Source organism: Mauremys mutica, chromosome 12 (genome assembly GCF_020497125.1).
Source record: "Mauremys mutica isolate MM-2020 ecotype Southern chromosome 12, ASM2049712v1, whole genome shotgun sequence".
Classification (NCBI taxonomy): domain Eukaryota; kingdom Metazoa; phylum Chordata; order Testudines; family Geoemydidae; genus Mauremys; species Mauremys mutica.
In genome coordinates, this window is record NC_059083.1 from 61,372,848 (window position 1) to 61,386,562 (window position 13,715).

The 13,715-nt window shown below is 48.9% G+C and overlaps 1 protein-coding gene across 11 annotated transcripts in view; it reads right to left on the reverse strand.

The window, feature by feature from the left end:
- The window catches only part of ARHGAP44 (Rho GTPase activating protein 44), a 157,949-nt gene that overhangs the window by 60,957 nt on the left and 83,277 nt on the right, over positions 1-13,715 (reverse strand). For all 11 annotated transcript variants that reach the window (XM_044982407.1, XM_044982411.1, XM_044982409.1 and 8 more), the window contains exons 2-5: positions 12,413-12,452; positions 5,355-5,459; positions 4,290-4,366; positions 3,370-3,481 (exon numbers count right to left, since the gene is read on the reverse strand). In XM_044982407.1, the coding sequence (XP_044838342.1) occupies positions 3,370-3,481; positions 4,290-4,366; positions 5,355-5,459; positions 12,413-12,452 (334 nt within the window). The remainder of the gene's footprint in view (positions 1-3,369; positions 3,482-4,289; positions 4,367-5,354; positions 5,460-12,412; positions 12,453-13,715) is intronic.

Below are 13,715 nucleotides of genomic sequence, written 5' to 3' on the forward strand. Positions count from 1 at the left end.
TGGATCACTTGACAAGACCTGTTTTGTCCATTCCTCTGAAGCACCGGGCATCGGCCACTGTCAGAAGACAGCAAAGAATCCTGTGGCACCTTATAGACTAACAGACATTTTGCAGCATGAGCTTTCGTGATTCACCCACGAAAGCTCATGCTGCAAAACGTCTGTTAGTCTATAAGGTGCCACAGGATTCTTTGCTGCTTTTACAGAACCAGACTAACACGGCTACCCCTCTGATACTTGTCAGAAGACAGGATACTGGGCTAGAGGGACCATTGATCTGACCCAGTGTGGCCGTTCTTATGTTAAAAAAAAACAGTAAGGGGTTCTTACCGTCTGCCCCTCCCCATTAGCCAGGGACTTAGCCCTGGCTGACATGGTCTGCAACAGCCCTTTGCCAAAAACATCCACACAAAAAGAGAAGAAAAAAAACCTACATTGCTAATAGGAACCGGCCACAAGGGCAAACCAAGTAACAGCTGCCTGATGCAGTCCAACCACAGCAGGGCAAATGCAGGCCCTGGAGATCACGTCCCCTCAACCTTTACTAAGAAACCAAACACTGAACATGCTATGCATCTGATAGTATCAAAAACCACCCGTGGATTTGAACTGGAATTGGAGAGAGGTGTCCCGGTGGGTCTTGGGCCAGATTCTCAGGCAGAGCAAGAACCTTTACACTGCTGTAGCAAGGTGAAAGGCCCTGAAAGTGGATGCAACTGTAGTTCACCCCCACTTTAAGGCTCCTCTACGCTGCCAGAGTGGTGCAAAGGGGCCTGACTGGAAATGTGAACCAGGCTTCTTGTTTTTAAGAGGATACTCTCAACGTAGACCTGCTCTACATGCACAGTGTAACTATGTCAGGTCAGGGTGAAATTTTTCACTGAAATAGTGATCATGCTAGTATAGCCCCTAGTGTGGACACAGTTCTACCAGTATAGAGAGCTTTAGACCAGCACAGCTCACGCCCCTTCCCCATGTGAACAGCTACACTGCTACAAGCACATCAATAGTGGTGTAACTGCATCCACACCATGGGGGGAGAGTGGTTTGTACCTTTTTAACAATACCAGTGCAGTTAAAGTAGTCCAACTTTTGTATTTGGACAATGCCTTAGTTTAAGTCCAAAGCTGAGGCATTTTAATGAAGAAAATAAATATATAAACAGAGCCTGATTCTGCTCTCATATCACTACGGACTTCACTGGCGTTGTCCATATTTATGCAGGTGGAGATGAGATCAGAACTGAGCTCAATAGGTTTTGCCAGACTCAATAGGAGAAAATTTTCCGTGAAATTAAGGAAAAAAGTCAATGAAAACACGTTTTTTCCCTGCAGCTTTGGAAATCCAAACACAACAGTCACCTGCAAGGGCCAGAGAAACACAAAGTAAAATTGACTAGCAATAAAATGAATGTGGCCAAGCTGACCGAAGCACAAAACAAGTAACACAGGACAAATGGCAAAATATAAAACAGATCTAACTTCTTTCATTAATGTTTACAGGCTCTGGTGCTCTCAGCAACATGGGTAAGATCTCTGTTAGAAATATAGAGAAGTGATTTTTATTTTGACAGCATCTCCTTAGAACATATAATAATTGTTATTAATGATCACACTTTGTATTAAGGTTCCATTTATAAATAGGTTATAAATGATTAATAATTAATAGAGGTTTAATAAATAGTTAATCAACTGTTATAGAGTCCAGGGAGTCAACAGACTGCTTATAAGCATTGCTTATAACTGCCTATAACATCTTGTACTGCTGTGCTTCTAACCATCTCTTACATATACTACTCACATCCGTAACATGCATAAAACATTCATTAATCATGTATTAATTCTTCAGAAACTATTTATAAAGGGAACCTTAATATTAAAGTTGACCTTGTTATTCATTATTTGTACAGCACTCAAAGTGCATTGAGATAAACTGAGAATCAGGACAAACGCCTGTGCTGGTGATCGGCAGTGGGAAAGCACTGCGGGAGAAACACCCATGGAAATGGTCAGACTCTATTATTCATTGCAATGGAAAGAGAACGTCAAAATCTCATCCTCCGTCCTCAAGGCCAAAGTGTTTGTACCTGTAAAACTATTCTGGTTGGGGGAGGGGGGTGATTATTTTTTAAACCAAAATAGCTACACCAGTGTAACACCTAGTGTGGATGCAGTTATACGGGTATAAAAGGTGCCTTATACGGGTACAGGTTATTCCCCTTCTGGTACAGCAAGAGCTATCCCCATACAAAGCCCCTTTGTACCAGTATAGCTGTGCCCATGCTGGGGGGGATGCATGGCTTTCATTATACATTTCATTATATGAAGCAGCACAGCTTGTGAGTGCAGACAAGCTCTGGGACCGAACACTGGGCATCTTCCCAGCTGTGAACACAAAACCTGGGAAAGCCCCTGAGGACTGGTACTGGGATATGGCGACTCACCACGTGGTCACCAGCCCAGATCTGGCCCCAAGTGCCTGATGAGACCGAGGGCCTGATCCAGAGCCCACAGAAGTCAGTGGAAAGACTCCCACTGGCTTCCCTGGGTTTGGCTCCGACCCCAAATGTCGTTAGCTCTGGGGTATCTGTCTGGTGGTTTGTGAGGCGAGCTGCTCGTCTGGCTGCAGGACCCCATCACAGAGACATCACTGCAGGGGGCGTTTCCTGGCAGCCTGCACTGCGGGGCCAATGACTGACAGACTGGAGAGGCTCCTTTCCCCCGGCCCCCAGGGAGGGTTCCTGCAGGGGGAAGGGCAGGGCACATGGGGTGGCAGTGCAGGGACCGTGCAGTGCCCCTGCTGGCCGTGGGCCATGGATAAAGGCACAGACCAGTGAACACTGATCTCTGGGGCCCAATCCTGGAAGCCTGCACTCACGTGAGCAACCGTTTGCAGGATCAGGCCAAGGTGAGGACTTGGGCAACCAGGGCTGCCCACCAGGAGCCTGTCTCCAGCGTTATATCTGCTCCACCACCCACAAGCCCTGGCAGAGGCAGTGCAAGCTTCTCCCAGCTCCCTCTTCAGTCAGACATTCCTTCGGGATTCCGGGGGGACAGAGGCTCACACGCTCACACCATTCTGCATCCTTGCACCAGCGCCGCCAGGCATCACAGCAGGCAGAGAGCAGAGAAGAGAACCACTGAGCTTGATAGAACAGAAATGGCTCTCCAGCACCCGCTCCCATCTCCTTTCTACGGGGTTCCCCTCGCACACTGAGCGTGTGGAACCCCACCCTGAAAGGCTCCGCTGAAGGGGAGTGACTGCACTCTGCAGAGCTCATCACCACTGCTCCATGCACCGGCCAGAGGGCTCAGTGTCGCACACCTTGCCAGCCCTGCTGCTGGCTCTCAGCGCCTCGATCCCCCTTACCTCGGCTAGCAGAAACAGAGGGTCGATCACATCCCGTTCTACTTCCAGCTCGAAATGGATGAGCTCCTGGGCTAGTTTATCCTCCGCCTCGCCGCACAGTTTGAGCATCTTCCTACGAAAGGAAAGTGACGGGACACGCTGCATGAAAACCCAGCTCCAGCGCCACCCCAGCCCCATCCCGCGTGTGCTCACACGAGCCGTGTGTGGCTGAGACATTAAAAAGTGCAACTTGGCGGCTTGTGCACCACAGGAATGGGACTGGACGCAAGAGCGCTAGCTGACATTTTCTGCATGAATGCACCGGCCTGCAGACAAAGGCATGGCAGGATGAGAGCAAGGCCTTGTGCCACACCCCTCAGCCAGCTCCAGGGCAGGGGGTGAAGGGCAGCAATACCCAATAGGGGTGTCATTCATAGTCTTCTGTGGAGATGGTTAAAAGTCCCTCGACAGACGTCCCTGGAGGTTGGGGGAGTGGAGGACACCGTGTTACTGGGGGTAGAGAGACTGGACAGGAGGCACCATGCCCTCTAGGAAGGTAGTAGAGACACCCAAGGGTGTACCATGACCTGTCAGGGGGCAGGTCCGGAGGGTGGGAGCAGGAAGGGCCATAGCCTGCAGGTTTCTGGGACTCTAGTCTCCCTGTGCAGGTACGGCTCCCCTTCGGAGCCTGCAGGAGGGGGGCACAGCCTAGCCAGAGACTGTGTCCCTCTGCCCCACCCCCCTCAAGTGAGCAGAAGCAGCCCATGGGGGTGCTGCTCGCCCACCACTCGCCAACCCCCGCACTGCAGCCAGGAGAAGCCTGGGGAGCCAGCCTGCTTTGCTAGCATTTCACACCCACTTTGCAAGGCTGTCAGCCATGAGGCAAGTAGTCAGGCAGGACCCGGAGCATGGGGGACCACAGTCTCCTTAGAGCTTCTTACCCCAGTAGAGAGTCGTCCCCTAAAATGGCGGAGCCTTCCATTAAGCACTGGGCCAGCGTCGTCAAAGGTAACTTTTTCTGCAAAGGAAACATGCTGGGCATGAATGAGAGCAGGATTCTCATGTGGCCTCCAATCCGAGATTCAATTCTAACGGTGGGGCGGGGAGGGGCTGGGCTACATAGACCAGGATTGGGTTGCGGGTGCATGCCCATTCCTGGTGAAAGGGTCTCTCAGCCCCCTGCCTTGGTCTGGCTGGCGGGCCAGTGAGGAGTCCCTGCAGCCTGAAGGCTGCAGGACAAGACAGCTGCTCACATGTTAAACGGTGCAGCAAAGACATATGCAAAGGCACCCTGGGGAGTGTGAGCTGGGACTGAAGTTCATGGTCCAGGCCCATCCCTACCACCCAGCCCCACGGGGAGCACTAACGCTGCCAATGCATTACCCAACAGGCTCTGGTTCAGTACCTAAATCTGACCCCGACCCCACGCTCTGCAGGGAGGTGGCTGCCCCTGGTCACACAGTTGCCATGGGAGGGAGGTGCCCCCCACAGGAAGGCGAGAGAGCTGTAGGCAAAGCTCCCGAGGCCTCATCCTGCCCCAAACACACCCAGGTTTGGCAGAGAGCAGGCAATGGAGGAGAACAGGCTAGTCCCGGTGACGTTTGACAGGAGGAAGCTCTGCTGATGGCATTTCACTTCTGCTTCACCTCCCACCCCCTCTGGCCTGTGTCTCTGACGCCAGTGAAGAGAAAGCAAAGATGAAGTCAGTCTGCAATCACACACCAGAGCGCGGCAGCTTGACACTCAGGCAGAGCTCGGCGGGGATTCACACCCAGCCGAATGATTTAATACACACACACCCTATGGGCCAGATACATTCACACACACGCTGTGCCCTCCCTCCGTCAACTTAAGGTCATAGAAATCTATGGAGGATTGATTCATTTACACACACATTAAGACGACTCTTCAGTTTTCTACAGACTCCCTCTCAAGCCTGAGCCCTGACACATCCTGTGCTTAACATCTGGCTGCTTGCAGCCCAAATTCTTAACACAGCCACTTACTGAGCGCTTGTCGGCATCCACGCCTTGCTGCCCCTGCAGACAGGCTGTCAGTTTCTTGTGAGTGCTGTGGGAGACCTGCTTCACCAGCTCCAACCGCTTCTCCACCTGCGGACGGATGGACAGAGTTGGCAGCACATCAAAGGGACAACACAGCAACAGCCGCCAGCGCGCCAGCTGTGAAAAACAATCCAAGGGCAGCTGTCCCTTCCCCACCGACGGAACACTGACCCTTGGAGCCTGCCGCTGTGACCCTGAGCACAGCTCCCCACTTCAAAGAAAGAGGCTGCACAAGACCTAATGAAGCCAGATATCCCGTTGTTCCTTACGAGATACATGGTGCAGCATCAGTGCCGTAACAGGCACCAAGAGCGGGGTGGGTTGTTTTTTTTTTTTGTGCAAAGAAATTTTAAGAAGGAGAGAGAATTTCATATGGAAGATAAAGTCCTGCCAGATTAAGAGGAAAGAGGAGCTTCTAAAGGAAATAATTCCTTACTGTAGCCTGCACTAGGCAGAGGAACGGACATGCTAGGAATGCCTAAAATTACCAGGACGCACAGTCAAGTCTGAAATCTTGCGGCAAAGGCATTGCCCCTACAGTAGCTGCAAGCGCTCAGATCTGACTTGTCATGATGCCCCAATTATTAAAGGCCTATTCCAGGGAAATTCCACTCTCTTTGTACAACCGCCACCCGGGCATGATCCAAATGCACGTTCCATCCAGTGACTCACACAATGTACTGCCTCCAGGGCTCACTGCTGCTGCTCCTGGTTACACATTTACTTCCTACGGGGGTATTTATTGATGCACAGTCATTCACAGATTGTACTGTTCAGTCCATTCACAAAAATTAATGCAACCTTTTAATAATATAGGAAATAAGTGTTCAGGGATTGGATAGAACATTCCATGCAATTTATATCGGATATTTATATAGTATTTTAATCCTATATAGGGTTTAATCCAAAACACTAATACAGGCTGTACAGAGAGGAATTATTTGGCACCCATGGAAATGCAGCCACTTCTGGAGTAGAGCCCTGCAGCTGTGTAACACCACAGAATCCCTATTGTATCACTTCGGACAGGAGAGGGAAGTTTAGATAATCAGAATGTAGGTCTCCGAAACAGAATTTGGCCATGACATGAGGAATCCCTGTTACTGTTTGGGCTCTTAATAAAGGGTGATTAACCTTTGGAACAAACTGTCAAGGAAAGTGGTGGAATCTCCATCTCCTGGAGTCTTCGCATCCAGAGCGGATGCTCTGGTCAGACACACGTTATTGGACTCTTCGCCTTGTGCGATCCAGGAGGCCAGACTAGATGGTTTAGTCTATGAATCTAAATGACCATAAGAGGTGACAACCTCTATATTACATCTCATCCAAAAGACAGCATGACTGCCCAGATTCCGGAACAGCTGAGATGAGAGAGGCAGAGGAGAGACCACGGTGACATAACTGTGTAGCGAGATCAGGTAAAAGACTGGGAGAAGTTGCCAGTGCTTACTCTCTGCTCTTCTATTCCAGGACAACACCTCTATCATCTCACTGGTGTGCGAATTTCCACACAGACGCTGGTGTTTGCATTTGAAGCAGATACTACTGGAAGGGGGACAATGGGCGCAAACACCTGACAAATGACACAATGACTTTAAATATTCCTCTGATCCAAAAGGTTATGCCAGCTGGAAATGAAGGGAACCTCGACAAACTAACAGCAGTCCCAGAGAGTTTGAATCGCATCCCTGGGTCCCCCATAAGCAACTCCAGGGCAACATTTGCTATCTATCTCAGATCCAGATAGGGCTCCCGTTACCATAGAGACAAGACCCTTCACTTTCAGTTTGCATTTGGTTTCAAATTTCCCAGAAATGTATCAGTGTTTATTATGAAATTTAAAAAAACAAGATAAAATCAGTGCAAAAACTTAACTTCACAGTTGTCTGGGTAAATATCAGGGTTAATACAGAGGGAGAGGAGAGAAAAAAGCATGAAAGACAGAAAAGTCAGAGTATTTAAAGTAAAAGCAATTTAAGGCTGTGGTTTATTTAGTAACATGTATATTAACAGTACATACAAACACACACACACACGGCCTCTGTGTGCGTGTCTTCCACTACACCACCTTAATTTAACAGACAGCCTCACATCTGCATATAGATTAACTTATTATTAACATGAACATCTGCCTAATAAAAACAATGAGGAGTCTGGTGGCACCTTAAAGACTAACAGATTTATTTTGGCATAAACTTTCATGGGTAAAAAACCCCAAGCCCAAATAAATCTGTTAGTCTTTAAGGTGCCACCGGACTCCTTGTTGTTTTTGTGGATACAGACTAACACGGCTACCCCTCTGATATCTGCCTAATGTAATACATTGGGTTACAGCTTATGCTCTTCATTCCCCAGGAGAGGCAGATGAGGCTATGAAGCCTTCTGTTTCTACCAATATCTTGCTGGGAACCTAACTGGCTGAGATTCAAGCTGAAGATTGGCACGTGAGGCCCCGGCTTGGACACACTGAAAACGTTATCTGAACACTCAGCAAGATAATTTACTAAATGTAAGTAAAACAAGAGCTTTTGCAAATGAAGCTTAGTGGCTCTAGGAAAACATGCAGTGAGGCAGAGCGATCAAAATCTTGCAAAATAGTAATATTCTTTGCCTCTCGGACATTAGGGAAAGTGCTGCAACTCCAGAGACACCAGCAGGCCTACGGGATTTAATGGAAAGAGTTCACTTTGAGCCTCTGGGTGGAAGCAGAGGGTTGGGAGGATAGTTTGAGGATAGGCTGCTCTGCATAAGCCCATGGATCATCGCTCTACAAACGATTCATGGAAAATGCATTGTTGTGCAGCTACAGTACAGAGATGGGGTCCTGGCTGGGGATGGTGCGTGTGTGTTGGAAGGGAGGTTCAAGATATTATACTCAGGAGGTAGGTACGGTGTGCACAGGTGCATGTTGGAAGGGAGGTACTAGATATTACATTAAGGAAGAGAGTGGATGCACTGTTCCTCATTCTCTCTTGGGACAGTCACCGAAGAAGAAAATTAAATCTTTGGACAAATTGGATGGGGGCTTTCATTATTTTCTCTGCAAAACTGCATGCAGCTCTTGAAAGGTACAGAAATCCCAGCCCCTACCCTATTAGGGCCAAACTCTGCTCTCACCAGTGCCAGCATAAAGCCAGTTAACACCACAGACTTCTATGGACTTAATCCAACATTATATGGGTGTAACTGAGAACAGAATTTGGCCTTTAAATGCCAGATTAGCCTGCAAGATTCCCAAAGATCTAACAGCCTCTAAGGAGGATTTGGACTCTGCCAAGAATTTCTCTATTTTTGGTTGTGATGAGAAACAATTTGTGTGTGAAGCATGTTCATTTAGCATCCAGCTCCCTCTTCAAGTCTAAGAGTCTCTGCATGAACTTCAATGCGACCTGGATCAGGGCCCTAGAGTCAATCTGAACTGGATGTATTGACACTGGCTGAAGATTATAGGATGAGAGAGCTTCAGTTTTTTACGTGTAAAAATGGGCCGTGTTCCACGGGCTGTATCTGCTGGCTGTAAACAGCTGCCTCCCCTCTCAGCAAACCTCAGGAACTGTTTACAATGAGAAGGGAGAACCATTTCCCTTTGCCTACAGCACTCCCTTTTGGTTTGGATTTGGTCCTAGGTGGCATGGGGAAGGCACACAGACTAAAATATAGAACTGGTCCAGTGGTTAGAACACTAGCCTAGAACTTGGGTTCAATGTCTGGCTCTGCCATTGACTTCCTGTGTGACGTTCGGCAAGTCACGTAACCTGTCTGTGCCTCAGTTTCCCCATCTGAAAAACAGATGGGGTAACACTTACTGGAACCCACTTCATAGGCAGGTTCTGAGGCATGGAAAAATGCTCAAAAAGTGCTTTGAGAGCCTGTGATAAATGTTGGAATTTTGGCAATATTTTTATAATTCCTGTGCATGCCTCAGTTTACCAATGGGCTTTGTATTGCTGTGCAGTGAGTGTAAAGGGAAGGGACAAGGTGTGGGGCTCACACAGCTGCCTGGCTGGAGACCAGAGTCCTTAACACACTGAGTAAAGGCTATACAAGTGCATGGAGGATCCGGAAGAGACAATGGAAACCCCAATGGCCAGGACATCCACACCTTGTGACTAACACCTGAGAGAAAGGAGCTTTCCCCCCTACCTTCCCTGCAGGGAAGCAGAGCAAAGGCCCTGAGCTGGAGAACAAACGGGAAAGGAGTGAGGTGGCTAGCTCGGCTCTCAGAGGGTATGTCTACACAGCCGTTAAACACCCAAGGTGGCCTTGGCCAGCTAACTCGGGCTTGCAGGGTTGGGCTGCGGGGCTGTAAAACTGCGGTATAGCCTGAGCCCATATGTCTACATTGCAATTTTACATCCTCAGAGCCCTAGTCAGCTGACCCAGGCTGGCGGGGGGGGGGGGGGGGGGGTGTTAATTGCTATGTAGACATACCCACAGACACAGGACTCTTACCTGGGACAGAGAAAGGAGGGGAGATGATTCCTAGCTAGTGTGGACTAGGTCCTAACCTGTGCTGGTCTGTGCGAACCAAAGGACTTCCAGATTCTGTAACCCGGAGACTAATCGTTACCTTGTTTTGAAAAGGCTGCCTGGCGTCAGTGCAAATACACCCTGAGAGCACTGCACTCTGACGAGGTCTGGTTACACTAGAGACCTGTACCGGTATAAATACAGCGCTCACGGGTGTGAAAAATCCACCCCCCAAGTGACACAGTTATACCAACCTAACCCCCGGGTCGACAGCGCTGTGTGTTCGGGAGAGCGTCTCCCGTTGACACAGCTGTGGCCTCTCAGGGAGGAGGATTAACTACGCCAATGGGAAAGCGGCTTAGAGCGGCTCTGTTAAAGCGCTGCCACAGCACAGCTGCACCGATGCAGCATTTTAAGTGTGGACGTGCCCCAAGCCTCCCACAGGAGTCTGGCCTGGCTGGACTCCCTGCAGGGAGCCATGGATACTGACAGGGAAGGCTGGCACCCGAAGATCCAGTTTTGGAGTGGTCTCGCCCTGTGGAACTGTGTGGAGCCTGGCACACTAACAGGGACATGCCCAAGGGACTGGTTCCAGACTGGGGCAGAGACTGGATCCTGTGGATCCGCGACAGATCCTAAGAGGAAATGGGCTATAAAAGGGTAAAGTAAGAGCATGCTGGGCCTGGATTTCTCCAAACCACTTGGAAACACTCCCAGGCAAAGGCCTTGGTTACTCCTTTCAGCTGACTCAGTCACACGCCTCTCCTGAGCAAAGAATGCCAGGCCAACAGCAGTGAATTTTGCAGGAAAGTTTCATGCCATAGATTCTTCCCGCATGGGACTCAGCAGAGGATGGAACTGGTGTCATGCAGGGGGCGCTCAGACCGTTGGTTAAGCAATAGTCCCAGATGACACAGGTCAGTGCACGGACATACTAAGGGGCGTACACGTTCTCTCACTTCCACCTTGCACTTTCCTACTTCTGCATCACCTGAAAAACCGAGACGGCCTGTGTGTGTAGCTGTGTGATTAGAGGAGGAAGTGATGGCGTCTCCCGGAATGCTTGGAAAAACACTTGAAACCATTTCTAAAGAAATCCCTGTGTAGACATTATCTGTTTCTTTCCCCTTTAACAACAGGAACATGTCTGTAGAAGTGGCATCGTTGCTTCTCATGAGTTTGACTTCTTCCCTGTGCAGATGTTTCTTGTCAGACAAAAGGGATCGGTGTATGACCGTGATACAAATGCTCAGGTAAGATTAGAGAGATGCAATATAAAAGCCAGGGAATTTCCTCTTGTGATTGTAAACTCTTTGGGCCAGGAATCATCTCTATTAGGTTTGTACAGCACCTAGCACAATGCGATTCTGATCCATGATGTGGGATCCCCTCCTCCCCGACACACTGTAACATGAATAGGAAGCAGAATGCCACGCTGCAAGCAGGAATATTGCTGTTGACACAAAAATAAAGCTTCAAGTTTCAGTGCGGTCTAAAGTTACTCTGCTGGAATCCTCTCAAACCATCCCCATCCTGTAGCCTCATGTCTGTGAACCAGGTAGACCCTTGCGTACTCGTCAATAGCACAGTTAATAGCACTGTTACTTTCATCAAGGCATATCCCATTGCAATGCGTTAGGATAGGTTTTATTCCCTCTGCTCTCATTAACCAGTCATCCACAACAACCACATATACTGAACGTGGAAGTGTGCAGAATGCACATGCAACAAAATTCTCCCAAATCAGGGAGTGGGACTGGCATTGCATATTACAATGCCAGAGACATCTTATCGAGCCTTATGACCCCAGCATCAGTTCTAATGCCATGCAAGATGCTAGGTGGGATTTCCAAAAGTGCTCAAGTGTCGGCCTAACTTGGCTCCTATCAAAGTCAACGGCACCGCTGACTCAAGTGGTAACAGGCTATGTCAGCGGCGAGCGCCTCTAAAAACTCCATCTCCTCTTAGAAAGTGAAACGAAAATCCATATCACCAAACTGAGCAAAGCCCGCGAACCCCCAACAGAACAACATGCAGCTGGTTCAATTCGGTTCGTGCATAAAGGCAACAAATACAGCTGCAAACAGGGCAGGTAGGACTGGTTACTGTCATCTTGAAGCTGACCTTTGAAGCAGTCCTTGATCTGATTGTACATGACCTGACGTCAACCTTGAGAGCAAATGCTTTGTACCCGTATAGGGAGACGAATGCGCAGTCTTCCAACCAGCGTGCATTGCAGAGAGGTGCGCTGTACTCCAGCAGAGCTCCCCCTACAGTCAGCTATGGAATGGGAGTAAAATGAGCCCTCCCGCTTGCTAGTGATGGGTTTGTCCCAGTGAGACAACACAACTAGCACAAGGTCACACCTTAAATCTATTCAAGCCTGTGGACTTAAATCCAGGCCTCCCAAGTCCTAGGCTAGTGCCGTAACCACCAGACAAGCTTGCCTCTCTAGGGGCACTGAAATCTAGACCTCCTTAAGCAGGTCTCAGACTGTGGTCACCAGCTGTCAGGAAAGAGAGTCAATTTACCTGCAAGAGATCTTCACTCAGGACTTCTGTTTTTTCAGCTCTACAAGGGAAAAAAAAAAGTTAGTGGTGATGCAGACAAAAGAAAATTGATAACCAGCTACAAACCCAGGTGGCATCCCACCCAGAGAGACCCACATGATGCATGCAGGGGTCAGGCTGTGGAGAGCACCTGGACATGTGTGGAGCTCCCCTGTAATGATTTATGAATATCGTTCATTGACCTGGTTATTGGGCTGGTCACTGTATATTGGGTTAAATCAACAAGGCTGCTGGGAAAAGAAGCAAGGGGAAACAATAGATTAAGATAAGCCACCCCACAATAAAGTATGACATGTCCAAACTGTCTTCATTCCATACAACCCGCCTCAGAAAAATCCTCTGTATCTTTTGGCCCAGAACCATCTCAGACCAAGATCTATTGACACAGTGCAGCCAAGAGGATATGAGCACCATCCTTGCCAGGAGGCGTTGGAGATGGATTAGTCATGTGCTTTGGATGGAAACTGATTCCATCACCAGAGTAGCAATAAGATGGACACCTGAAGGCAAGCAAAAACAAGGCCACCCAAAAAAACCTGGCTAAGAGCTGTGGAAACGCTTGAACACAATGCTTCAACCTCCCTTTCTTTACAGGCTGAGCTAAAACACATCTCCGAACGCACCAAAGAGCTTCGAAGGAACTCTTGATGGGTCCACTCTGAGGTCACAGAATGGAGCCGAGCTGTCTTGGGAAGAATGATTCAGGCTCATGGAGGCAGCAAAGCAGCTTGGTCTCCGAAGCGTCATTGTGTCAGGCTGGAGGGAAGTGCCGAGCCCAGAGACACCTGATATTACAGTACAGTAAAGCTCCTTTCATGGGAGAACGCCAAAGCCCTTTTAAAATCATTGATGATTAAGCCTCCTGCGAGATAAATTATTTCCCCATTTTGCAGATGGGGAAACTGAGGCACAGAGAGGCAAAGTGACTCGCCCAAGGTCCCAGAGCGAGTTAGTTGCATAGTACAAGCTGGGTTGTGCCAGCATTATTCTCTTGTCCCTCAAAACAGCTCTCCCAAAACACCCACCTCCGTGCACTAACAGAGAAGGGCTGGCGGACATTCCCCTGCAAACTGATAAATACCAGGACTGCTGGAATTTATCTTTTACATCTGCTCGGACTCTGCATTCCCGTGGCCTACAGCACAGTTCTGTAAAAAACACATGCGGTAAACCACAGCAGTGGGTGGTTCCTCACTCAAACCTGCATAGGGAGCACCCAGGAATCATGGCAGGGAAGAAGAATGCAGAACCCATGGGCTGAAAT